Source organism: Haemaphysalis longicornis, unplaced genomic scaffold (assembly GCF_048455015.1).
Source record: "Haemaphysalis longicornis isolate Haplotype H1 unplaced genomic scaffold, Haemaphysalis longicornis Haplotype H1 scaffold_7, whole genome shotgun sequence".
Lineage (NCBI taxonomy): Eukaryota > Metazoa > Arthropoda > Arachnida > Ixodida > Ixodidae > Haemaphysalis > Haemaphysalis longicornis.
Genome location: NW_027526422.1, coordinates 107,255,945 through 107,281,374, shown reverse-complemented (window position 1 = coordinate 107,281,374; position 25,430 = coordinate 107,255,945). Strand labels below are relative to the sequence as shown.

At 47.4% G+C, this 25,430-nt stretch overlaps 1 protein-coding gene across 1 annotated transcript in view; it reads right to left on the bottom strand.

Moving 5' to 3' along the window:
* Nucleotides 1-25,168, bottom strand: part of Psidin (phagocyte signaling impaired) — a 54,799-nt gene extending 29,631 nt beyond the window's left edge. The window contains exons 1-11 of the mRNA XM_077678724.1: nucleotides 25,073-25,168; nucleotides 24,635-24,720; nucleotides 21,934-22,072; nucleotides 19,532-19,831; nucleotides 18,483-18,563; nucleotides 16,785-16,896; nucleotides 14,151-14,237; nucleotides 7,856-8,019; nucleotides 1,980-2,089; nucleotides 1,516-1,581; nucleotides 867-1,002 (exon numbers count right to left, since the gene is read on the bottom strand). Of these exons, the coding sequence (XP_077534850.1) occupies nucleotides 867-1,002; nucleotides 1,516-1,581; nucleotides 1,980-2,089; nucleotides 7,856-8,019; nucleotides 14,151-14,237; nucleotides 16,785-16,896; nucleotides 18,483-18,563; nucleotides 19,532-19,831; nucleotides 21,934-22,072; nucleotides 24,635-24,720; nucleotides 25,073-25,145 (1,354 nt within the window). The 5' untranslated portion in view covers nucleotides 25,146-25,168. The remainder of the gene's footprint in view (nucleotides 1-866; nucleotides 1,003-1,515; nucleotides 1,582-1,979; nucleotides 2,090-7,855; nucleotides 8,020-14,150; nucleotides 14,238-16,784; nucleotides 16,897-18,482; nucleotides 18,564-19,531; nucleotides 19,832-21,933; nucleotides 22,073-24,634; nucleotides 24,721-25,072) is intronic.
* Nucleotides 25,169-25,430: the final 262 nt, after the last annotated feature.

Here is a 25,430-nt window from a genome sequence, read left to right as displayed (position 1 = left end):
CCCGTTTTGTTTATAAATACAGCGGGACGCCATTTTCACACAACTCGCCACTACCACGGGTTCAAATTTCACTCTTGGCGCGGTCTCTGCACGTGAAATATCAACGAAACATAATAAAATCGAAAAATGAGTTGTCAATAAATACGCCAGATGGCGTTAGTTGTCCACCAAGCACCGTTTTTAGCTTTCGCGGGACGTTTGAAATCATCGGACACCGGCGTCCGATGGCCTATGGCGCCGTACTGAAAGAGTTAAACCGCCGTGATGGTCGTGAAGGTGGCGTACAGCTTCGCTACCTTCAACTCTTACACGTTCGTGCGAGCTTCCTTCAATTTTTTTCTTCCTGCAGTCTGCCCTACATTTGCTGCAGCTAATCGAAGCCCTGTCGGCCAAAGTCACAACTGGGGTGCACTGGGGAGAACAGCTCGCTGGGTACTGCACTTTTCTCTCCTCCTAGCAGCCAATGCGAGCAAATGGGGTTCTCACCCCGGCGGCTCACTGGCTAAGGTGTTGTGCTGCCGACCCCAAAGATGCGGGTTCGATTCCCAGCGACAGCGGCCACTTCTCAAATGCAGGTGAAAGGCTAAAGCACCCGCGTGCAGAGATTTTGGCGCACGTTACAAAGATTCCAGGTGGTCAAAATTAATCCAGAGGCCTCTCTGCAATTGGCGCACCTCACAGACCAGGGGTAGCTTCGGTGCTAATAACACTCAACAATCAAATCGGCTCAGATGGGGTGGAACAAGACGTGAAAGCTTTCTACCCAAACCGGTCCTTACTGTTTCCCCCCTTCCCAATTCCCTCCTCTCGTTTGTGAGCCCCCGCAAATGTGTCATGACTACAGAAACAGCAGTCCGCACACGCACCAAACTGGAGGCCGTTGAGGTAGCTGGCGAAGAGCCCCTCGGCCACCCGGAGGCGGTCCTCGGGAGTGAGGGCGCTGCAATCGGTCACGTAGTGTCGCAGCTGGCACACCGTCAGGTGCTGCTGCATGGCACCCAGCTGCGCCCAGAAGAAGAGAGGGGACAGAGACGACGACAAGCACCGTAAGTGGCTTCCACTTGCGAACCAGTGCGATAGTGTAGCAAAACAGAACCTGCTCCTGCCTCCCTCATCTCGCCTGCAACATTAATCAGGACGCCGTGACAGTGCGAAACTTGATCAAAAAAGAACAGATCGTGCACAGAAAGCTCAAGGCTGTCTATCTGAGTGGCCACAGTTTGTATAATCAGAAGTGCCTTCAGGGATGATATTACCTTATTAAAAAAGCATCGTTCTCTGGTTCCCCCAATAAAACTGCAAGACGTGACAGGACGCGATTTTAACGAACTCAATCGCTGCCAAAACTCTGCACAATACCTGCTACACTTTGTGGCTATCCCACTCCCAACATTTCAAAGCTCAGCCCTGAGACCCCCCCAGCCCTTTGCTCCAAACTTTTGAAAAAGCCCCGCTCAAAATTAAATCCTGGCTGCGTCACTGCCAAGGCCTGCCAAACGCTGTTGCCGCACTCACAGTGGGGGGCTTTTGCCAACTGTCGGGCAAGGATGCCTGCAGCGATGCCTCCATCTTGTCGACCAGCTGAAACAAGAAAGAAAGGCAAGTTGTCGTGAAGCAGCAAACACAATGCGCCACCTGAAGTGGTAATAAAGACGGGCAAGAAGACAAGGGCAGGTGTCCAGTGCTTACAGGGGCCATGAAGACAAAATACAACTTAGTTCGATTTCAAATTCCTGGCCTTTGGTGATTTAATCAGCTCCATTTCAGCCACTGTTTATTCAAAAAAAAAGCAAGACATACAGTACAATCTCAATTATATGAATTTTACTGCGTCACGTGAAATATTCATATAATCCAAAATTTGTATCATCAAAACATACACAAAATTAAAGAAATAAATTTATTTTTGGGAGAAGAAATTCCTTATGTCCGTCTGCATTTTCTTTTTGTCCACCCTTAAATCTTCGAGGGCCACCTACCTTGACAACATCTTGGTTGGAGAAGCCACACGTACTGATGATGTACGACAAATCGAGCAGGCAAGACGGCTTGTGGCTTGTCCGCTCAAAGAACTCCATCAGGAGGTCGGCTGCAAAGCAGAAGACCGAATGGGGTTGCCGCTGACGCTTCCACAAGGAGAGGTCGGCAGTGTTTGGTAAGGATTTCGCGCCTTTGTTGACTTTACTTTTTAAACCACTTTGTTGCTAGACTGAGGCTACACACGCGATTTCGTGCAACCCACTGCAATGGCTATATGAATGCCTTCGCTATTTTCCAAAATATAAAGTGCTTTTCTACATGCTATCTTTGACCAGGCCATTTGTAAACAACACCGCCAAACAGGCAGCGAACCAACATCTCCGGACACACTCCTGCAGCCGAAATTCTGTGAAGCTCAGTACCTGATTTACCGTATAATGCGGAATATAGGTCGAGATTTTTTACAGAGAAATTTGCCGAAAAGTCACCCCTCGACCTATATTGCAGTCACTGGCAGTTGTCATCTGGCGACCGGGCAGCCCATCAAGCCCATCCAAACGCCAAAGGCACCATCGCCACCACCATCAATCGGAAGCGACGCCATCTTTGTTTTGTTGCTTCTCTCGCTGTCGGCGAATGTGTGCGTGCTATTTTCTTCTTGCTCAAAATGAGTTTAGGCACTTGGCGCCAGTTTACAGCAGCATTTAAAAGAAAAGGTGGGGATTTTCCCAAGCCCACGATGTGTCCGCCTTGCGCCAGTTCGGTATCACCAAAAGAAGTGTTGCTAGCGGCGTTAGCTGAAGGGGCAGCTCTCGGTATGCAACACTCGGAAGGCCTTGTTTCATGGGCGCTGCTCTGTGCACCTGTGCTGCTGTACAAAGGGGCAAATTTTGTCCGCTAGCGTCGTGCGATGTCTCTACGAATGGATACCCCAAGATGTTTGCTGACCGCCTGCACAAACTGGATGCCGCTCTGGTCTGCACACGAGTGTCCCATGGTTTGCGCTCGCTTCACGATGACATGGTCTTGCGAGTGTTTAAGAAGTGCTGCATAAGCAATTCCCTGGACTGCACCGAGGACGACCTGCTGTGTGGGCGACAGCGAGCCAGAAGCAGTCGTCTGACGATACTTCAGACAGTTTTAAATGAGTAATCTGAGACGAAACAAGTTATAGTCTCAATAAAACAATGGTTGGTACCTAAGTTTTTTTTTTTTGCATTTTTCAGCTACAAGGTAAGGGGGTCGACCTATATTCCGCCTCAACCTATATTCCGCATTATACGGTACATTCGGAATGACGTCAGTTGAGCACAGTTGCAGAGCAGAGTTGACCGACTAAAACGCACAAACAAAATTGCGGCATCCATGAACCGTTGCCCTGTAAACAAATGTCACGTAACGCAAACTGACCAGTGATCATGGCAGCGGCATGGAACAACAGGAGAAAAGAGTGCCGATACTCTGTAATGTTATCCTGTGACGCTGGGCCCATTGATGGCCAAGAGTAGAACTTGGAGCAGTGCTCAGAAATTGGCCGAGACAGCTGGCAGTATCCCGTCAGAAGACAAGCGGCCACTACACGGCTAACTGTGTTGTATCCATCAGCGGGGCGTCATTGGAGCTGATGATACTCTTCGCTCAATGTCGACAAATATACGCTCCGGCGATCGGCTGGCGCAGGTACTTCCACCTCCTGGCAGGTGCCACGCGATATTCACTGGCTGCACTCTTCCTTACACAGCAAACAACTTTTCCTGCAAATTTTCTTTGATGCAGTATCTCAATATGCTAAACGCAGGAAGAGGATCTGTCACGGCATTTAGGTGTAAACACACTGATCAGCCCTGAATTCCTCCAAAGTATAAAAAATGTTCGTGTCAAGCAAAAAAGAAAAGAACTGTTCATTCTCAACATTTGTAGGAGTTACAGTGAAGAGATGCATGATGTCTGTGCAATTCAAATAATGTAGACACAAACTAAAAGAAATGGTGTTGACCACTTCTACTACAACAACCACGTGAGCTTGCCATATTCTGAGTGAATGGGGTCCACTTACATATTTTGTCGAGTTGAGGCAGCAACACCCCTAATTTAAGCTCCCCCACCCCCTACTGTTACAAACAGAACACTTCAGAACGGCCCTGAAATTTAAGGTGATGTCCTTCAAGTGCAGGCACCCCTGCCCCCTTCAACTAAGGCATTATGGGTGCAAAAAAATGATAAAATAAATAAATAAAGGGGGAAGGAAGGTATTTGGAATTGAGAAAATATGGTAGTATAGAACACCTCTCTCATATGGCTGACCATGCTATAATAAGGACAGGGGGAGGCAGCGAGGAATGAAGGCTTTGCCAGCAATACAAAACAAACAAAAAAAGGAGGTCTGCATCTTACCACAGACGATACCCCCGCAACAATGTTTGGGTCGACATATACACACAGCAAAGCAGTACCCCCTTAAACAACAGAGGTGGTTAATTTTCAACAGCACCCAACCACAATTAACACCAATTCCAAGCCAAGTGCTTCCGGAGTGCAACATGTCCCCCCTTAAGAGCCACACATCTAAATCATGTAACTCAGATCTTTGCGTCTCTTTTTTCTCTATTTGTGAATACTAGGGATGGGCGAATATTCGGTACAGTTGAACCCCTTTATAAGAGACACGTACCGGGGAGCAGTTTCTGTCTCTTATACGAGATGTCTCTTATAAGCAGGGTACCATGTTTTCACTTACTAATCAGACCCTAGTTCAATGTGGGCACCGTATGACTAAAATAAGCTCAAAAGAACGCCACAGCATTTTTCAAAAGATTCATTCTAATTATTGTTTGGTCCCAGAATTTATGAAACTTTGTTTGCTTCATGACTGTATTTACACTGTTTTTTACAACCGATTCTACAAGCTTTTTTTCCTTTCCTTGTTTGTGGAAGATGAATCGTAGATGTTGAGTTCACAAGCCTGATGAATAGCCAGAGCGCACAGTTTCTTCCGCTGTGTGCTCAGGCTATTCATTACGCTTGCAGGACTCGACGTCTGCAGTGCTTCTTGATTGGGAGCTACGCGAGTAGGAGAGCCCGCATGTGTGATCGCACTCCATCCAATGAATGGCAGTAAGCTTCAACCACTTCTGTCAGTTGCATTTCCATTGGCAGGGCTTCTCATTGTCATTTCATAGCTGACTGAACCACTTTGTGTTTGCTGAAGTTATAACAAATAGCGACTGCAGCTGTCTGTCGTCCACCTGTGTTTCCACAGTGGAAGCAACTGAAATTGGTGACTGGTGGCACTGCATCTGAAGTTAAAATGTCTGTTTCAAGCGAGATTATTGATTAAACTTCAAGGATGACTTGTCCCTTATAACCAATCTTCTACATCCAATGTCTGTTATAAAAGAGGTCGATTTAATGGGAAAGATAGGGCAGCCAACCATGTGGGTGAATAGTGTCTCTTATACCCATTTGTCTCTTACATCAGTGTCTCTTATAACGAGGTTCAGCTGTATTGTCGAATATTCGATCGAATAGCTCTCTATTCGTTATTCACTTCGATCCGAATGCAGGTATTCAATATTTTCGAATTATTCGATGCTCCCGAATAGGCAGCTAAAAGCCAAGCTTTTCAATCAAGCTTTCCGAGAGTTACCCCAGGCTTGGCTCAAGACCCACCGACGCGGACATTTCTATTATCAGTGCCGGCACTGCCGAGTTGCTGCCTTGCCTGGAGGTTCGACGAAGCTCTCGGCCACCAGCACACTTTAGGTTAAAAAAAAAAGGCGGCACTGAAACGACACCGCTCCGAACATAGCGGCACCAAGCCAGCAGACTTGTACAGGCCGCCATTTTGAATAGGCATGCCGCCATTTTGAATAGGCTCGCACAGCGCGGCAGTACGCCGCACTAAGCGAGCCTATTCAAAATGGCGACCAGCCACTTGCGCTTTGCTTGGCTACGGCCGAGGATACTAGTGGCTACAATACTTCTTTTTTTCTTTTTTTAGCGGAGCTTCTAGGCGGCGCTTAACTCTGCGAGTTTCTAGGCGGCGCCTAAACTTGTGAATGAGCAGCCGGCGGAAACTGCTGCACCTAGAGCATGTGGCGCAACAGGCGTTTCTTCATGAAAACTTGTGAATACAGCAAAGGAAAGCTGTGTGTAAGATTTTGCAATAAATGTTCAACTGGTAATAGTTTTACACAATGCTGTGCCTACGTGAGTTCTAATTATTAGAAAAAATTGTGTACATTAGTCAGGTCACAAGTTGCTCATTTGTCTTAGTGATTTGCAATGTGCACTATTCGAACTATTCGATTCGAAATTATTCGACCAAATCACTATTCGCTTCGAATTCGCTTCGAACCTCAAAATCTATATTCGTCCATCCCTAGTGAATACCCTCAGTTGAGTATATTAAAGTGGGGAGTGAAATAATGACAAATATAGGCGATAAAAAAGAAGCAGCATGTAAACAATAATGTGAACAAGAACATACAATGGCCCAAATCAATTGTACCTAGCCCTACACAACAAAAAGAGTACAGTTAAACCTCGTTATAACGAGAAGGGCTATAACGAAATAATGGATATAACGAGCAAATCGTAATTCCCCTTGAAAGTCCCCATAAAAACCAATGTATTTAAAACCTCGTTTTAACGAGGTAAAATTTCCCCATTACGGGATATAACGAACAAATTTAGTTGAGAAATCAAATTTTGAGCTAATTTTACAACAGTGCGCAACGCGGATTTGAGACAGTGCGTGACGCGGCAACTGTATTAGCAGTTCAAAACTCCCGCCACGCGCGCGAAGCTGGCTGGCGCGCCATGCGGACGCTGCGCCCGCAGACAATGGGGCCCTTCGATTAACAGTGTTGGACTCACCGCGGGCTCCCCGAGAAGCAGTTCGACGTTCGATTTTCCCACGTATCCCTATGGCTTCGGGGAATCCGCGGGGAATCCGCGGACTATCCGCGATGAGCCCGAGAAGAACCCCAATGCACACGGCGCGCGCGGTTGCGTCGCCTTCCTCTCCCCCCCCCCTCCTCTTTTCGTATCGCCGGCGTCGCTGCGTAGTTGTGTGTGCGTGGGTTTTGGCATATCTTTTATCGTACTGCCGGCGTGATTACAACAACGCGAGTGCGACAGGCGGGAAGCGAAAGCGAAAGACTATCACGCTTGAACAGAACACGGCTATGATAAAAGCCGTCGCGTAGGGCGCGAAGGAAGGTGCACCCCGTCAAGGTGGCAAAGAGACTTTGACTTGTGGACGAGTACACTGTCCACCATCGTGCATCGTGAGCAACCGAGAGTCCATCGTCAGCGCTGTTGCACATGGCTTGAAAAGAAGCGCTAAGGACGGCGTCGGAGGCTGATGCGGTGGACGTGCTGCGTCGCTACTTCGGCACGCACGAGGGCGGCGAAGATGGCGTGAACGTAGCGGCCGCAGCTGAGGGAGCAATCGCTCGCATCAGGAAAGTGCATCAATGTCCATTTACGGACTTCTTCGTAGCCAAGTCTGTTTGAAATACGAGTTTTGAACTGCAATAAAGTAGGTTCGTGACTTTTCCTTTTTACCTCCGGAATGTGTTTATTTTACTGACTATCGCCGTGCAGCAAGATGCTATTTCGCCCGCTTTTTGTTTAAGGTAATTACTATGCATATTATTTGCAGTAAATGTCGGCTACGGCTATAACGAAATATTGGCTATAACGAGCAAATCGCGGCGCCCCTTCAATTTCGTTATAACGAGGTTTAACTGTATTTCTGAATATACAGTGTTTTTGTTAAAAGTAAGGCTATGCAATGCTATGAAATTAGCATACAACTCAGACACAGTGCTTCACCACTATGCCAATCCCGCCTCCCCTGAATGCTCACCGAGAACGTCGGGGCTGGCCTTGTCCCTAGCCAGCACGACCACCTGAGCCATGGAGGGACCTCGGAGCAGGCCACCCTTGCGCAGCTCCTTCAGCGAGTTGATGAACGCCAGGGCCATGGAGTAGGAGTAGTCCACTGCGGGGTTCAGGGCCTCCTCCTCGCCACTGCACGGCAGAGGAGAACATCCAACAGTTGACATAACAACTGTACCCTACACTGACCTTAAGTCACACATCAGAAAACACCTTCGCACAACATGGCAAGCACACTGGAATGAACAGGCAGACAACAAACTACACGTTATAAAGCCACTCCTCTTGGAAGCAAACACCACTGACACACACAACAGACAGAATAAAGTTACCCTGGCTCGATTACGGATAGGCCACACGCATGCAACACATTCCTACCTGCTCACGGGGTCTTCAAGACCTCTGTGTCACAGGTGCGGAGAGGCCCTATCCGTAGTTCACGTACCCATTCAATGCAAGGCACTTCACACAACACGACGCAAGCACTTCCCGCAACTGTACAGACTACAGACTACACATCTCATTACATCCAACTCTTTTCCTCTCTGACGATCCCATGCTTTCTTTCCAGCGTGTTTTTTAATATTTAGCAGAGGTAAAGTTTTTGGACCTAATTTCATACCACGCACATCACAACCTGGCCTTCTACACCAGCCATCCTCATTGGCATTCACTGATTTTACTTTCGTTCTTGTTGAGTGATTTTAGTGTTTAGATCTTCATCCTTCATACATAACCACTGTTTTGGCGCTCTTTGCCCCAGTTGGCCTTGCGTCATAAGCATCCAATCATCATCATCATCAAAGGAGGAGAACATCTCTGCATCATTTCAAGCGGCGAGTCATTATTCGGCAGTGCCTTCCATGCACAAGTTTGGGCTGGCGCCTCGTAGGTGTTGTGAAATCCCCCCCCTCCCCTACCCCGAGACGGCCGCCGCGAGAGCAGTTGGTCTTGATTTTACCTAACCGGCCAAACCGCTTCCACTCACTGACTAGCCAGAGTCACTGTTAATTATTGATAGTGACGCTGGCTAGTCAGTGAGCGGAAGCGGTTTGGCCGGTTAGGTAAAATCAAGACAGACTGCTCTCGCGGCGGCCGTCTTGGGGTAGGGGAGGGGGGGGGGGGGGATTTCAAAACACCTACGAGGCACCAGCCCAAGTTTGAACTTTGCTTCACTATTATGTTCGGCATAGTTTTAACTGAGGGTAAATCATCATCATCATCCAATCTACGCCCACTGCAGGGCAAAGGCCTCTCCCATGGATCTCCAATTATCCCAGTCCTGTGCCAACTGTGCCCAATTTATCCGCACAAACTTCTTGATCTCATCTGCCCATCTAACTTTCTGCCGCCCCCTGCCACGCTTGCCTTCTCTAGGGATCCACTCTGTTACCCTTAATGACCAACGGTTATCTTGCCTTTGCATTACAAGCCCTGCCAACGTCCATTTGTGGGCCGGGCAGGGCCCCCACACTCACTCCGCTCTCTTCTTGTCCTTTAATGTTACGCCTATCATCTTCCGTTCCGTTGCTCGCTGAGTCGTCCTCAATTTAAAAGTTGAACCCTTCCAGTGAGCCTCCAAGTTTCTTCCCCGTAAGTGAGTATCGGTAAGATGCAGTTGTCATATACTTTCTTCTTGAGGGACAATGATGGGAGGGTGCATTTGTACTCAAAACAAGCTGGCAGCAACTAGGGAGAATATTACAGTGCCAACGTTCCATTCAAACCCACCTTTTCTTATTAAAAAAACTCGCTCGCAATGCCAAAATGTCTCATCACAAACATTCGCAAGACATTAGCTGCGCTTAACCGGCTTCGTTTTGGCTCATTCGAACACAAACCTTCTCCACTTGAAGTTACCATCTGCACAGTGAGGGAAATATGACAAATTGGTAGTGGTGCGCCTGCAGTAGCACGCATGCAGTAGCACAAAGCATGCAGTAGCACAAAAGCATGCAGTAGCACAAAAGAATAGGGGGCTTAACAACCAGAACAACGGCTTGTTGGCTACTTGAGACGCAGACATACAAAGTGATTCTAACAAAAAAAAAAAAAAAAAAAAAAAAACAGCTGGGGGGAGAAAGCGAAGGAAGGAGGTACCATATTTTTACGCTTCTAACCTGCCCCGAAAATGCAAAAATTTCGCGGTAAAGTAAAGGTGCGAATTATATGCGAAGTATTTCCCTAAGTGCCCCTTCATGGAAATGCGATTCCTGCCGTGAGGTCCCTACAGGAGCAATAGCGACTAAGCTGCGCTTATCCCACTGATAGTGCGCATTTTCCGCAGAGCTCAAAAATATAACCTGAGAAAAAATAGTGGGCAACTCGGCCAGAGTTCGCTGCAAAGGAGAAGCTGCATCCAAGAGTGAATAGTGCGAGTGCCAATACTGAAAAACACCATGAAAACACCGCTCCACACCGTGATGATGATAGCTGTGGGTTGAATTTGGTTTGAAATGAGACGGTGGCTTTCGACGCCACACTGGTCTATTTTTATATGCTTATTTTACTGTAGACTGTCTCTAACTTCTAGCTTTTTGCTGTATAATAATTGTGTTCTGAATTCATACAAGAATGGTAGGTGGCAACTTCTATCGATGTTTCACTGAATGAACCATTCAAAGCACATGTCAAGAATCTTTACACTGAATGGATGGCTGAAGGTCTCTCTATCCCTCAATTCCAACAGGCCGCGTTCGTAGGCCTGATTTTGCACTGCTTTGTAAGAGGATCAATCAAGGCATGGAAGGTGAATCCAGGTGAACAGTTCGCAAGAGATTTAAGAAATGCTGCGTTACAGAAAGCATGTACATAACTAAAGATGATATTGTAAATGACAGTGACGGCTGTGGCCCAAGCTCAACATAGACGCCCAGTGAGAGAGTGACAATGAGTGATTGTGGCTTAAATCGTGCAGAGAATGTATTGAATATGCAAACTATACGTAAGTTTGTTTGCGTCAACAAATGTGCCATGTTGCTTTAGTAGCTATGGTCCAGCCTTTCCGGTATAAAATGTGCATGAAATATGCGGGGATATTTACTTTTTTATTTCGTGAACCAAAAGTGTGGGTGCGGATTATATGCAAGGGCGGGTTGAACGCGTGAAAATACGGTGTTAAAGCAGTACTGACATAAAATGCTAGGTAAAAAGCTTCACTTGTATGTGGAGATTTCTCCCAGGAAGTTTCAACCATAGCCGTACAGTATAAAATATTTTAAATCAATTGTCATCTTTGCCCACACGAGAATGCTCAGAATGGATACCCCTTTGACATTCGCATCAGCACGACACGTTGAGTGCCTCGCCCCGAACGTCAAAGCTCCCGTGACATAGACAAGGCGCTGGCTGCTATTGGCGCGTGCTGCTCTCCTTTGCGTATCACGTCAGTTTTGGGACTGACGTTGCGCTGCCTGGGTGTGTGCGACAAGAACAGTAATGTCAAGAGCGCCCTCCTGTCATCGTGGCCGTCATGGTGTTTGTTTTGTCAAAACCGAAAGTGATACAAATCAACAAGGCCGTAAATAATTATTTACACTGCCATCGACCACCTAATGTGCCATTCTATGACTGCTGAGCTTTTATCCATAATCATTAAGCTTTCATCCATTCAGGCATCCATAATCATCATCATTGTTGCTGCCGTCATCAGCCTCCTCCGGTCCAATGCAGGACGAAGGCTTCTTCTCCCCTTGACCTCTAACCGCTGCTGTCCTGCACTGCTCAAGTTCCCAGTTTACCCCCGAAGTTTCATATTTCATCCCTTCATCAGATCATTTAAGGGGGGACGTGGCTTTCAAAATCAACCTTTTTATTTCTTTGTGGATTTTGATGAAAATTGGCACAGCAACTGGAAATGCTTCTGTGATAACACCATAAAAATTTGAAGTTAATATTTTGATAACTTTTTTATGTATGAAATTTTCTTTCTGTTCCGCTTGTACCGAGCTTGAGCGGCTTATAACACACGATAGAAAACTTGTTCGAAGTGCTTTGCATTCTCAAATGAATGGACGAGGTCGTGACAGTTTTAGAATTTTTTTTTTACAACACAATGTTTTTTAGTTTTCATTTTTTTAGAGGTTAATGTGCAACAGGCATGTCAACTGTGAACGATTATTTGAATAAAAAAATCACAAAAAACAAATCTGGAAAACTAAAAGTGTCACGACCTGAACAGTTCATCAAGGAATGTAATGCAAGAAACGGAATCAAAATAGACCCAGCAGTCACGAAGAAATCCCTGGGACAAGCGACACAGGTGGCAAAAAAAAATGTTTTGAGAAAACGGCTTCCAAAGTTGCAACATAGGTTTCACATATCAAAAGTCGTCACGGTTGTAGCCTTTCATGTCCTTTTGAACATGGGGCTTCTGGAAGGCCTTGCCTTGAAATTGGAGTGCCTTTTCAGCCTTTCTCTTTCCAGAAAACATCATTTTCAGCTCCTCCGTGAAGAGTACATACCCCCCTTTGCAAACCAAACGGAGGGGAGATGGGTTTCAATGGGCTTTCAATGCAAAGTAGGTTGGCTGTATCGCACTGGACAACCTCCTTTTGCAGTGTTGTCACCATGGCAACAAGTTAAGCATTTTTTTAACTTAAATTTGAACATTTTTGGCTTTTTTTCATGTTTTATCTTGCCTGGCACAGCAACTTAGTACTCATAGTGCAGGTGTTCATTGCCAAAAGTTTGCATACCACAAGGTTGAAAATGAGCTACTTTGAAGCTTGGTAGAGTATTCTGCATAACTCCCAACTTCAATGCAAGAGCATATTTTTTTTTACCACTTTTGACATTAAAGGCATCCAATATTCCTCGCAGCACAGCCAGTATGCCCTGAGCAATGGTATCAATAATTTCCCTAAAAAAATCACTGTTAAATGCTGCCACAGTAATGTACATTTTTAACGCAGAGAGCATATTTTATTCCTATATTACTAACTCAAACCTGTTTGCATGAAAATTACAAGTGCACGGGAAACATTGCGCAAGAAAGGCGATATGGCTCGCGCGCATCGCAGCGCACGCTTACCGCGACATATCGAGCTTTGATTATACCTGATATGGCTGGTCAGGTCGCTTTTAAGATTAAAACTAACGTCGCAGGCATTAATTACAACTACTGGCGTTCAATCGTAACCGGTTGCCCAGTCATGTGATGCTCCAATGCGCGTCGGCTATGCCGTGCGCGCCGCAGCGTTTGACGCGTCGACCGTTTCTTTCTCAAGGCTAGCGAGCCCACAGTCAAAACACAGCACTAACTAAGCGTGTAAACATCGCAAATCCGACTAAAAGTTCACTTCACGAACCGCTATCGCAAGCGCGCACACCGCGTCACCCTCCGGGGTCTGGCGACGGTAGAGTCACGCGCACCACGAAGCGTTCGATGACCTCCGCCTTTCGAGCCACACAACTTCCCGTAATCTGGCTCGTTATCTCTGGCATTCCCATCGCGATAACGTCCGTGTTGAATACCACAGATTGAACAGAAACTCAGCCGAGCAAAGCGGCGAAAATGAACTCAATCCGCTCGCTCCGCAGCTCAGGCGGCCGCCATCTTGCGTTGCGCCCGCGACATCCAATCAGGAGGGTCGACGTTCTGCGCCCCGACCGGAGGACCAATAGCGCTTCAGCATTTATTTCTAGCTTCGTTTGTGCGTCGTTTCTTTTCTGCCGTTTGTGCGTTTGTGAATGAACGAAGATAAAAGAGACGAGCGGAACCGGAAAAACGATCGCTCGGCCGATCTAACCATATCAAAATGGCCGCGCCCGGTGGCACCGTTGCGGAGATAGAGCGCTCCGAAAATTGCTGTTTTTTCGCCCTTTTGCGCTGATAGTTTGTCACCGCGCCTGACAAAAGTATTTTTTTATGCCACTTTGCGACGCTTTTCAGCGTAAAAACTTGGCAGACGCACAGAATAGGAAACATAGAAGCCGAATATGCGGGTTTCAAAAAAACGATGTTTTGGTCATTTTTCCGAAGTTAAAAGCCGCGTCCCCCCTTAATCGCCTTCCTCTTCTTTTAGACCCATCTCTTGGTATCCACTCCGTTACCCTAATTGTCCATCGATAGCAACAAAAAACACATAACACGAAAATTTCGTGTCAGTACTCCTTTAAATGAAAGCCAGGAAATGCCACAGCAGTGCATGACTGCAGTGAGCACCAAGTGCGGGAGTGATGATAAAAAACGTTGGGCGCTTGATGCTATCTGAAAGGATGGATCAGAGCTGACCAGGATTCCACGGCGTTGGGCAACTCACCTGCCATCCGCCGGGGGCGTCCATCCGGACGACTGCAGCTTTTCCACACTGTCGAGGTACTTCTCAAAGTACTGCCAGTTGTCTGGGCTGGACGTTGAGAAGAGAAATAGAAAGAGGAGGAAAATGTTAGTTTTAGCACCAGAGCCCATCCTGGATTCCCTTGAGGGATCTCCCTAAGAGCAGTGCCCACAAGGCAGGCAAACGCGGACCCAGCCTAAAATGCTCCCAGAAATGGCGGCCATGCCAAATGCCACTGCATCAACATACGTGCAAGACACACAGACAGAAAAACACCTTTCTTCTCCGCAGAAGAAAAGCCACAGTCCCAAAAACGCGGCACATTGATTCCCATTTAACACGTTACACAGCGAGTGCTGTTGAAAAAAATTAAAGCAGTTACACTCAACGTGAAAGCTGTCAAGTAAGGAGCACTGATTCACCACAGGGGCTGTGGCACCCTCTCTTGACTAGTTTCAGTATCAACCCAGCATTGATACCAAAAGTTGTCAAGAGAGGGCGCCGCGGCCAACAAGAATGCCTATAAGAGACGTTTCATTGAGTTTTCATTAAGTTGGGGTAATTAAGGTTAAATTTATGATTTTTTTTATTTTGTGTTATGGTGTACAGTGTAGACCGCTTATAACGTATGTCGCGGGAGCCGCAAAAATCCGCACTATAACCAAAACGTGCGCGAATTCAACCAAATCGCCACCTACCTCTCAAGTCATCCTAAATTTTTATCACCCAAACGCACAGCACCTAAAAACGAAGGCAGGGCCTTCATTTCGTATTATTTTTAACATCAGCCGCTGCTGCAGGGTCTCGCATTGCAAAAGCGCGGTCTTACAAACGGCGAGTGCCGCTTTAACTTCCGTTGTGTTTGTGTTTTGAAAGACCATAGCTGTGTTTTTTTGCGTCTATGAAGATGCCGCAGGACATGATAAGAAAGGCCAGCGGGATTTTTTTTTTTACCCCACCTTGTGTTCACGATGCCGAAGGCGGCTGCTTATCAGCGCAACGTACTGGTGGTGGAAACCTACGTGCGGCTTGCTTGTTCGGAAAGAGCGGTGGCTTATCTGGACAATGTTCTAAAGCGTGAACCGCATGGAGCGATTTCTAGCGAAAACGTGCAGCGCACGCCGCAGCCGCGGCGACGCCGCCACGGATACAACTGGCGTAATGTGTGCGGCGCAGTAAGAGGCGGCAACATGGCGTCGGCACTGGCCATGAAGCGGTGCAGGCAGCTCCAGCGACAACTTCTAACCGCTCTCTGAAATGCCGCACGAGGCGCAAGCAAAGATGCTCATGGAAGAAAGGGGCTGATAATGTGACCGCAAAGTTGAATATAAACTGCCATCCACGCTGCTTGTGAAAGCACCCATCAAAAAATACCACAGCCTTCATCTGATCAAGGGACTTCAGCCTAAACACCTCTGACACGGCTAGCCGGCTCAGGGCGCTTCGAATCTCCCGCCATTTGGTGCTCGTCTTACCATTGGTGCAAGTTGTCAGGCTCCTCCCACTGTCACGCGAAGAAGCCACCGCGAGCGCGGAATCGTAAACGCGAGCATGAAAAAAACGCACGCGCAACGCCGAGGTGCACAATTCGTGTGCGAAAACGGGCCATGCGGTTCATGATTAATAGAAACAACTTGCCACGCGCGGACGGGGAGTCGGTCGCTATCTTCCAAGGTGCAAGCAAGGTCAGCTGTGGTTATCACGTACGCGCGAACTAAAGGGTGCCTATTTTTTTCTTCCGTGTCGATGTTAGAGGAGAGCAAGGGGTGTGCACTGCGTCAGATGGCCGATTTCATCATTTCTTTTTTTCTTTTGCTACCCTAAAACGATGCCCCAGCTGCGCCGGTCGATCAGCAGACCCGCCGAAAAACCGCACTATAAACGGTATTGTGGTTCGGCCAACCGCATCTTAAGTGGTATGCTTATGCATTGAGTTCTATGGGAGGCAAACCGGTGGTCACCAAAACCCGCGTTATATCCGGTCCCGCACTATAAGCGGTTACGCTATAAATGGTCTACACTGTATTTATTTGCAGCCTAATCCACCGAGGTGGTTCAGTGGCTAAGGCAGTGTGCTGTGGAGCACAAGGTTGCGGATTCGACTCCAGGCCGCAGCGGCCGCTTTTCTGATGGAAGCGAAAAGCAAAAACCGCCGTGTGCGAGATTTCAGCGCACGTTAAAGAGCCCCAGGTGATCAAAATTAATCCGGAGCCCTTCACTACGGTGCGCCTCATCGCCTGCATTGCGTCGGCGCGTTAAACACTACAATCAATCAATCAATCAATCAATCAATCAATTAATCAACTTATCTGCAGCCTAGCAACAGCATCCTCCGTGTCAACAATGCAACACAAAGCACTTTGCTTATGAGTAGCGTGTGCCTGTGTAATGCAATAAAATTGACATCGGCTTCGTGACACGAGGGACCAAGGTTCTATCCCAATTACGGGAAACGGTGATCTTTATGAAACCCCTATTTGGGCACATGACACTGGATTACGTGTTACCATGGTAGCTAGATACTGTGACCTCGAACAAGATATGACGACAAGCCAAGCCCCTATAGTGCTCCACACTCAAAAAGAAAGGGGAGGGGGGGGGGGGGGGGGGGCATACTTGCTCAGCAGCAGGGACTTGCAGACGGAATTGACGCGGTCCCAGCGGCCCAGCTTGGTGAGCAGCTCCACCTCATGCTGAGGCACGAACTCCAAATATGAGGTCAGGCTCTCTGCAGGGGGAGGCAAACACACACCACCGGAGCAGCAACTGAGGATTCTCACAACTGACGCACAGCTGACTCGGTAAGCTACGGGGCGACGAGATCCTGGCGTGCGATATCGATAAACAAGTAGGACTATGCAAAAAGGTGAGGCGTTTGAAGGGACCACACAGACCTGCAAAAAGCCTGGGAAGGGAGAACGGATGCATTCGATCGTGTGAGTTATGGCATCTCAAAGTAGTGCTGCAAAAAGCCCTTAGCTACATATACAGTGAAACCTCGTTAAGCTGTACCTGATGGGGATGCAACGAAAGTACGAATGCATTAGGTTAAAGGGAAACCAAGTCCGGGATTGGCTTAACTACATGTAAAAACAAACTATGGCTTATTTAGTTTAACGAGATTCCAACAGTTTAACGCGATTCCACTATATACAATGTAACCCGCTCAAAAACAGAATGAGAAGCCACTTTGCTAGATACAACATCCTACACCGGGACTTTGTAAAGCAGATGGTGACCAAGCCGCGAATGTCACCCAAGGACTGCCTTTTTACATTTTTACTGAGTGCGTGCAGATATAAAAACATTTGCATAAAATTGGACAGACACAAGTAGAATTTTGAGTTCACCTATGCACTAAACAACTGCACAAAGAGTGCGCACCCCGAAGATAAAAAAAAAAATGACTCTTTGAACCTGACAAATGCAAATGGCGTGAGAATGCAAGTTTAAAAGACAGAAACAGCTTGTTTTCCGCCATTTTTAAGTCACCCCCCTGCAAAAAAGTATGCAATTATATATGAATCTCAGACAATCTCATACGCTGCAAGATCTTTAGCATCCGCAGCCTTGCCAAGACCACTTCTCGCTCTTCCCAGCACAAATCTTAATGCCTTTTCTTTGAGATTACCAGTTTTTTTTTGTCTTTCTTTTACAACACATAAGGTTGCAGACGCAAAGCTTTGGGAGCCCAAGAAACAAACGGCGCAGTTGAAGCATAAACGCTCCTTAAAAATATTCGGCCACCTTGGCAATTGAGATGTGAGGACTGAGGAAACAGCAAAGCTGGTGGTCTTCACTATAGCTATAACTTGACTTTTCTGAGGTCTGCCCTGTTTATCGGTCGACTGGACTCTAGTGCCAAGAAGGACACGCCGTCTCTCTCAACTAGAACACCCACACGTCAGAGCTGTCATCACTAGGCGCAGCCAATACCCAACGCGGCCCTTTTCACTTGAACATCTGCGCCGCGACACGCACTCCCCACACCTGCTCTTCGGCTCGTTTCCTCTTCATTACTTCCCCTCACACTTCTTGGCCTAGAATTTTTCTTCTCTCTACTTTGCTGTGCCAAGTTATGAGCGACGACAGGCACGGATGGAACTCAAGCGCAAACAGCTCCACTGTTACAAAGCAAGCAATCAAGAACAACAAAGTTTCATAACAAAGCAAGCGCAACAAAGTTTCCATCGCGATGTACACTTTCACCCCAGTGAGGGTTCCCTACAGTCCTCATGTTCAACTCTTCAGCTTGCAGTGCACACTACAACGGGCTCTTACGGGCCAGCCAGAAAATACAGAGGGCTGCCGTACCTCCCAGCGGCCCATGCAGGACGTCCAGGGCCTCCTGGTATTTCTCCTGCATCTCCAAGACAAGCAGGTACAGCTGCACCTCTGCAAGTTGGAAGAAGGAGGTGGGGATAGGCATTCGCCAACGTAGGGTCTACGATCAGCGGATTGGCCAGACAGCAGAACACACTGCCATCAGCCCTGCTCCATCACAGGATGCTAATGAGGGAGTCACACAGAGCTGCAATAAGGTCATGTCATGCTGATTGAATAGTGAATGAGTACACTTTGGGGGTGGCTGTTAGCTAGAAGAAAGCAGTCAGCACTACAGTAGAAACACCTGCAAAAATAAAAAAATAAAAAACTTTGTGCCACTTTTCAACTTTCGAGAAGAGGGAAAAGACCAAGGCCAGGGCAGCGAAAGGACGAATTTTTACTTTTTGAACGGTGCAGAATGGGCAGTGTTCGGCACTACTCAAATGTGGCAGTGGGCTGGGTTAAGCACGTACGACAAGTGAAAAGGTAGCAAAAATGTGTTTATAGAACGTAGCTGTAGATGAAGAGAAAAAGGTAAGTCAAAGACTGTCAGTCAGCACATAGGTCGATACCTGAACTTTCATTCACATTGCCCACACATGCGCTCTATCAATTCCTGAAACTACAAAAAAAGAAAGCCGTACCTGGAATATTCGTAAACTGATCAGACAACACTGAGTGACCTATCTGGGCATGGCCCCCTGTTAAGCGAGGCCTTCCCTGCTAGACCCCTAATTTCACGGAACTGGGAAGACTGAACGGACATAGGCCAAACAAGGCTGATAATGATGACGACGACGATGACGATGACGAGGAGGAGGAGGAGGAGGAGTGACCATGATGAGGACGATAAGGAAGAAGATAATGTCAATGACGAGGTGAAGAAAAGGTCGATATCCATGGTGAAAAGGTGAAAGATGACAAGGAAGAAAATCGCAATGATGATTAGGAGGAGTATGAGGAAGGGTTGGATGGTGATGAGGATGTTGGAAGAAAAACAGGAGGTGGAGGAGGAGGAGGAGAGAAAAGGGACGCACCGGCCTCGGCCTCGATGCGCCCCTCGCGGGCGAACTTGTCCACCATGCGCTGCGCCAGGAGCAGGAGGGTGGAGCGGTCGGAGGGCGGGGTGCCGGGCAGGGCGGCCTCCAGGGCGAGGCTCATGACGGCCCAGAAGTAGTAGGGGTTCTTGTGGCGCAGCCGGTGCAGCGCCAGGGCTGTGTGCCGCTGCTCCCGCGGCCGCCCCACCCGCACGTAGCCCATGAACAGGTGCGACAGCAGCTCCTCATTCGAGGGCTCCTTTTGGGTGGCACGCTCGTACGCCTCCACGATCAGCTCCGCTGGGTTTGGGAGGGGGGGAGGAGTTCTGAGAAAGACGGCCCTGTAGCGTAACGGTAGGTGACGTGGGAGAGGGGTTGCATCCAGCGAAGGTGCATGGGGAACTTTCCGCAGTCCCCCTCTGCCCCACCCTTTCTTTTGGGGTGTTGACTGCAGCACAAAACAGGCTTAAGCACTAACAAAATCAAGTGCAATAGACTCCCGTTAAGGTGAACTTCAAGAAACCATGAAAATTTGCTCGTATAATCAGAAATCCACCTTAAGCAGATGCTCTCCACATTCTGAACTCCCCAAGAGAGCAGAAGTGTTGTTCATGTTAACCATGAACTTCATCATAACCAAGTTACAGAAGTGAATTTGTCAAACTTCTGCTTTCGTTTTCCTTGCATAGACAAACTCTGATAAACACACTGTTCATCGTTTATCTGGTCGGTAAAGCAGGATTTAATTTATAAATCCTGAAAGAAGAAAATACCGTGCGACCTATGCAGCAGCTGCAACCACTAACAGCAGTGACACATATTCGCGTTGCAATGTGATTGGACAATGCCCAAAATTGAAATTCCGACCAGGTTCGGTTTCGGTTCTGTGCAACAACAGGCTTGGTATCCGACGTCGTCATTGGTTGGGCGTTCCCGATATCTCAGGAATCGGCACACCACATTTCTGCCACGTTAGCGCCTGTAGAATGCATTAGATAAGCCCGCCAGCCCAGCTTGGAATTGCAACCATTCACTGGCTAGCTGAGGCGTACGCAGTGGCTGAGCACCCTGCGCGTCACCAGAGACGCTCAACTGCGAGGCGCTTCGCTACCACGTTTGGAGTTTGCCTGGATCGCCCCTGTGTCTTTAGAGGCATGTTCACGCCAGGCCGAGAGTTGGCTGATTTGGCACTGGGCTCGCAAGCAGTTGGTGCTCACGTCAATATCCCGCCAATGAGAACTCGCCAGTGCGTCAGTGTCAGTCTGCACGCAGTATGCCAACTCGCTCGGGGAGCATTGAAGGTTGCAGTGCAAAATGGCGAATTCCGTATGGAAAACATTACATAAGTACAAAAAAGTCAACTAAAAAAGAAAAGCAAGCCTATCAGGGATTCAAACATGCTCATTGCAAAACAATGCACCCAGTGCTTCATTCCACTCGGATATAGCCACAGTGCTGTCGGAGAGCAAAATACAAAGAATATATCGTATAGCCTGTTTATTTTTCTTAGTTTCGGCATTCCAAAGTTAAGCTGACTACTTTTAAAATAATGCTTGTGAAGTAAGCGTCCCCCCGAATATCTTATGTTTAGCGACTGCATTCCTCAGGCAGCAAAAGTGATCGAAAATCTGTGGTCATGCTGCTGAACGCTGTGCTAGCTCACCCAGCGCAAAAAGCGCTTCCCACGACTTGGTTTTGCGCTTTACAATAATATCTTCATTGTTTTTTATTGCTTAGTACCTATATTAACTTCACTGACTCTTCTCCTGCCTTTAATTAACCTTAACTTTCCTACTAGCGTATCAGTCAACGAAGCATCGCATATGCACTTGCGTGGAGTTTTTTTTTACTTTATAGACTCTACTAAGCTTGACACAGTCTACAAACTAACAAACCAAAGGCGCATTCTTCCAGGCTCAAATCAAGTCGTGGCTTAGTTCCAACTTAGCTAACAAACTGCAACGACTTGTCGATGGCTGGCCTGCTTATTCTGCCGACCGGTCAGCGAGTTGTGGAGTAGCACAGTCAAGCCAAGCCATCTCGAACGTCGTACGAAACGTCATAGGAAATCGGCAAGGAGGTTGCAGAGGGGAGGACAGCACTTCTAAGTTGATTTTTTGTTTACTAAATAAAGTAGCGTAAACGCACTGAGTGCGGTCTAAACATGGCCTAGGAACTCCAGACAACAATCTGTGGAAGTAACCTCACAGTGTTTACAAATCACTTAAGTGTCATTTTAACAAAAATATACTGCAATCTTTCTTATTCCTGCTGCCGCAATTTGAGGTAAAACGGAGATGCCACTTTCAATACTTTATGCCACGCTCCGCATTCCAATCTCCGCTTGCAGTGCTGGATAACCCAGCCAAAAAAGCGAGGCGGCAATCGTCCTCCACACTCACGTCGCTCCATCTCTCGGTAGCAGAGAGTCATCGCCTGCAGAGTGGCGTCATCTGTCGGGGCCTCCACTTGAAGCTCTCGCAGCAAAGACAGGGCCTCGTCGGACCGCGAGAGGCGCACCAGGGCGAGGGCCTTCAGCGCCTAGACATGAAACGGGGAGATGTAAGACGCAAAGGGACCCCAAAGAAAAATTCAGTCGATTCCGAAGACTGCCACGTCAGAATTAAAGCCGTACCAGTTTTAGCACATACTACAAAGGCGCTGCGAAGACAAAATACAAGTTTGGTTCATTCAAATGACTGCTTCGTCCATATAACGACACCAATTTTACACCAAACATCTAACAATAATCGGGATACTAACGAAAACAGATTAAGCAGTGGCAACTATCCAGTGACTCTACAGGCATTTCTATATGACATCGCAGAATCTTATTGGTGCGCCTGGTAGCCGCTAACCTAAGCCACCAGTAAGAAACAGGACTGGGAGATTGTAGTGGGGCCTGTAGTTCCGTTTGATCGTATCACTGGAATGGTAACGCGAAGTCAACACAGTGATGATGGAGCCCTGTGACGCCCGGTACCTGGGATTCGCGGCGGCGTAGGCATCCGTTGGCATCCACTTAACCAATTGAATGAATGAAGCAGCGAAGGCAGAAAGAAAACGCAGAGGAGTGTTTCGGGAAAGTGTGAAGGGGAGGACGGCACATGCAGCAATGGTGTCACCTCTCTCACAGCCTCCCCTCGCAGTTTCGCCATGCATCATCGCAGGGAAGCAACGCTACCCAAGGAGTGAGGGCGCTCCTTGGGTGGCGTTGCTCACTTTCCCCAGATGCTGCTCCGTACGCCACTCATCTGAAGCAGGTGACGTTAAAACACAATTCGCAACAACGTGCTTGCCAACAGCAGCAACGCGCTGCAAGATAACAGCACAGTAGCGCGCACCATCACACGTTCGCTGAGCACGCGATCACTTCCTGAGACACAGCAGACATGCGCCGTGACGGAGAAGACTGCAGTTCGCACTGCGCACGAATTTCGCATTAGGATGTAAAGTAACCAACAGTGGAATATTTTACTGCTGGCCTCTATTGTGTTCCTGCTGATGCCATGTATCGTAAAATTTGTAAGCTTTTCAATAATCCTCGCATTTTTTTGGTTTCAGTTCAAGAAACGACTTTCATGGCTCAAATAAAGCTGAGCAAATGACGAAAGGCTAGTTCTTTCACACTGAACAAGGTTGCATTACTTCTTCGCGGCCCCTTTAATAAGCAACTCGGCTAGATAAAAAGGTGTGCAAAATGGCGACTGCACCAGCAACTTCCTCACACCGCCCAATTTTTACCATGAGGAGAAGTTCACACTGCCGCTAACAAAAGCTGCTGCTAGCCAATCTGCAGGACTGAGCAATTGTAGTTGAGCCTCTGGTTGTGGTAGATCATGCGCATAAATATAAACATACTGATTACTTTTACTAAAAGCAAATTAGAAAAAAAATAAAGGCAAAAAGCAATACTTTTTTTGGCATCTTGGCAGCCAATGCCATCACCGCTGATGTTGCGCAGCGGGAAATTTCGAAGCTCATCAGTAGCTGCACTTTGTGTGTGCGAAAAGGGTCCTTTGAGGCAAGAATAAAGTTGGCTGGGCTATCAGAGGCTAATTCTAGGAAACAAGTCCTCATGCTCGCTCATCTGAGATGTGTAAAGCAAGACAGCAGATATCATTTGAGCGGAACAACAGAGGGGCAATGCTGTACCTTTTGCCACTCAACAATGCTCCCACTGCCCTCTTCAGCCCACCAATAAAACAATAATAAGGGTAATAGCGATAAAAAAAGTCAGCAATTTTCTCCACCAAGGACTGCGCACCTAAATAAATTGCCGCCAAAATTACAACAAAATGTTCCTAAAAATAATCTGCCGTCAATTTACCGCAAAAATGCATAAATAGAGTTACTGCACCTAATTCTCTTGTAATCTCAAACAATCCTAGTCACTAAAGGATATGACGCAACTGAATGAACACTGCTAGCGTCAGCTCTCGAACCCCCTTGTTTCTACACCAAAGAAAACAGAAGGGAAGCACAGTAGTAGTGCTGAATCAATGTATGGAAGAAGACTGCGCACATATCTTCGACCTCAGCAGACAGGTCACAGCAAGCTTGCTACATGTCTAGACACCTCAGGCAGACACTACATCCCTTACGCATGCACTTTGAGGCTTGGTAACCGAGGTAAAATCAGGTGTACAGCTTAACAAGAGTTGCTTTGGTTCTCTTCAACAAAGCAGCAGGCACAACTACTTTCTCTTAAGACTGTTCTAAGCTCAGTAAAGCGCCTTAATCTCATCTCGCATCAATAGACCAAACACCCACCAAGCTCGTCTAAGCTGCTCCTACCAGAACTTTCCGGTAAATAATAAGGTCAAAAGCACATGGAGAGAAATGGCACTCCTCTTCAATGACCCCATTCATGCGGCATGCTCTGACAACAAGCGTAAGCGTAGCGCGGTGAAGGGAACGCGCTAGTTGATGCAGCTTTCTGGAAAAACAGCGAATAAGCGTTACTTGACGTCAAAATCAATCGTTGGTGTTCTTCAGATCTTACGTAATGTTAGAAACACGAGACGCTTCGCACCGGCGGCGTAAACGTTGGAAGAAAACAGTTTCGGTTGCCGCAATGTAGCGGCGCGCCGATTCCCTCACCTTTGCGCAGGAAAAGTCCTTTTGTTTCTTGAGAAGCTTCTCCGCTTCCTGCAGCGCTTTCTTGTGATTCCCATTGTCCAGGCAATCTGTCAATATATTACAAAAGCAGGGCGATAACGCTGCGTGCACGACCACACCAACGCGTCCGCCCGCGGTTTTGCTGCAAAACTTAAAACATTCGGCTCGTCTGCACAATACCAGATCGCGAACACAGGAACTGCGACTACGTGTGTGAATTATTTTTCTAGAAGCAACGCCCATAAGCGAAAGGCCCCGTTAACAAACCAGTCAGTAACGTGCTCGATCGTGATCGGCCCGGACAGCACGTTTTGAGGCATTGTACAGGGAAGAAATTTTGACGCCGAAGCTGAGACAGGGCAAGTGGCATCGCACGCAGATATCTGCTACGAAAAACATTGTGCGAAACAAGCCGCTTACCGTAAATAGGACGCAATCGCCTCTCATTTATGCTGGAGTCTGCGTGCGAACGTGCGGCCACCATGCTCGCCATTTATGAAGGCTGACCAATGTTGCCATGAGGTTGAGAGAACGAGGCTAGATTTAGCGCTTTTAGAGATAATATAGCAGCCTAATATACAAATTGTGGGCATAAACAACCAATAAAAGTTAATAGGCACAAAAATTTTACATGTCATAAAAATTTACGATGTGATGCTTTCAAATTCAAGTTTAAGAACAGCGACCCTAAAATGGCGCCAGATTTAAATCAGAACATTCACATGATGACTTATTTAAAGTGCGTGATTTTTGCAAATCAAATTTATTGCCATCCAAT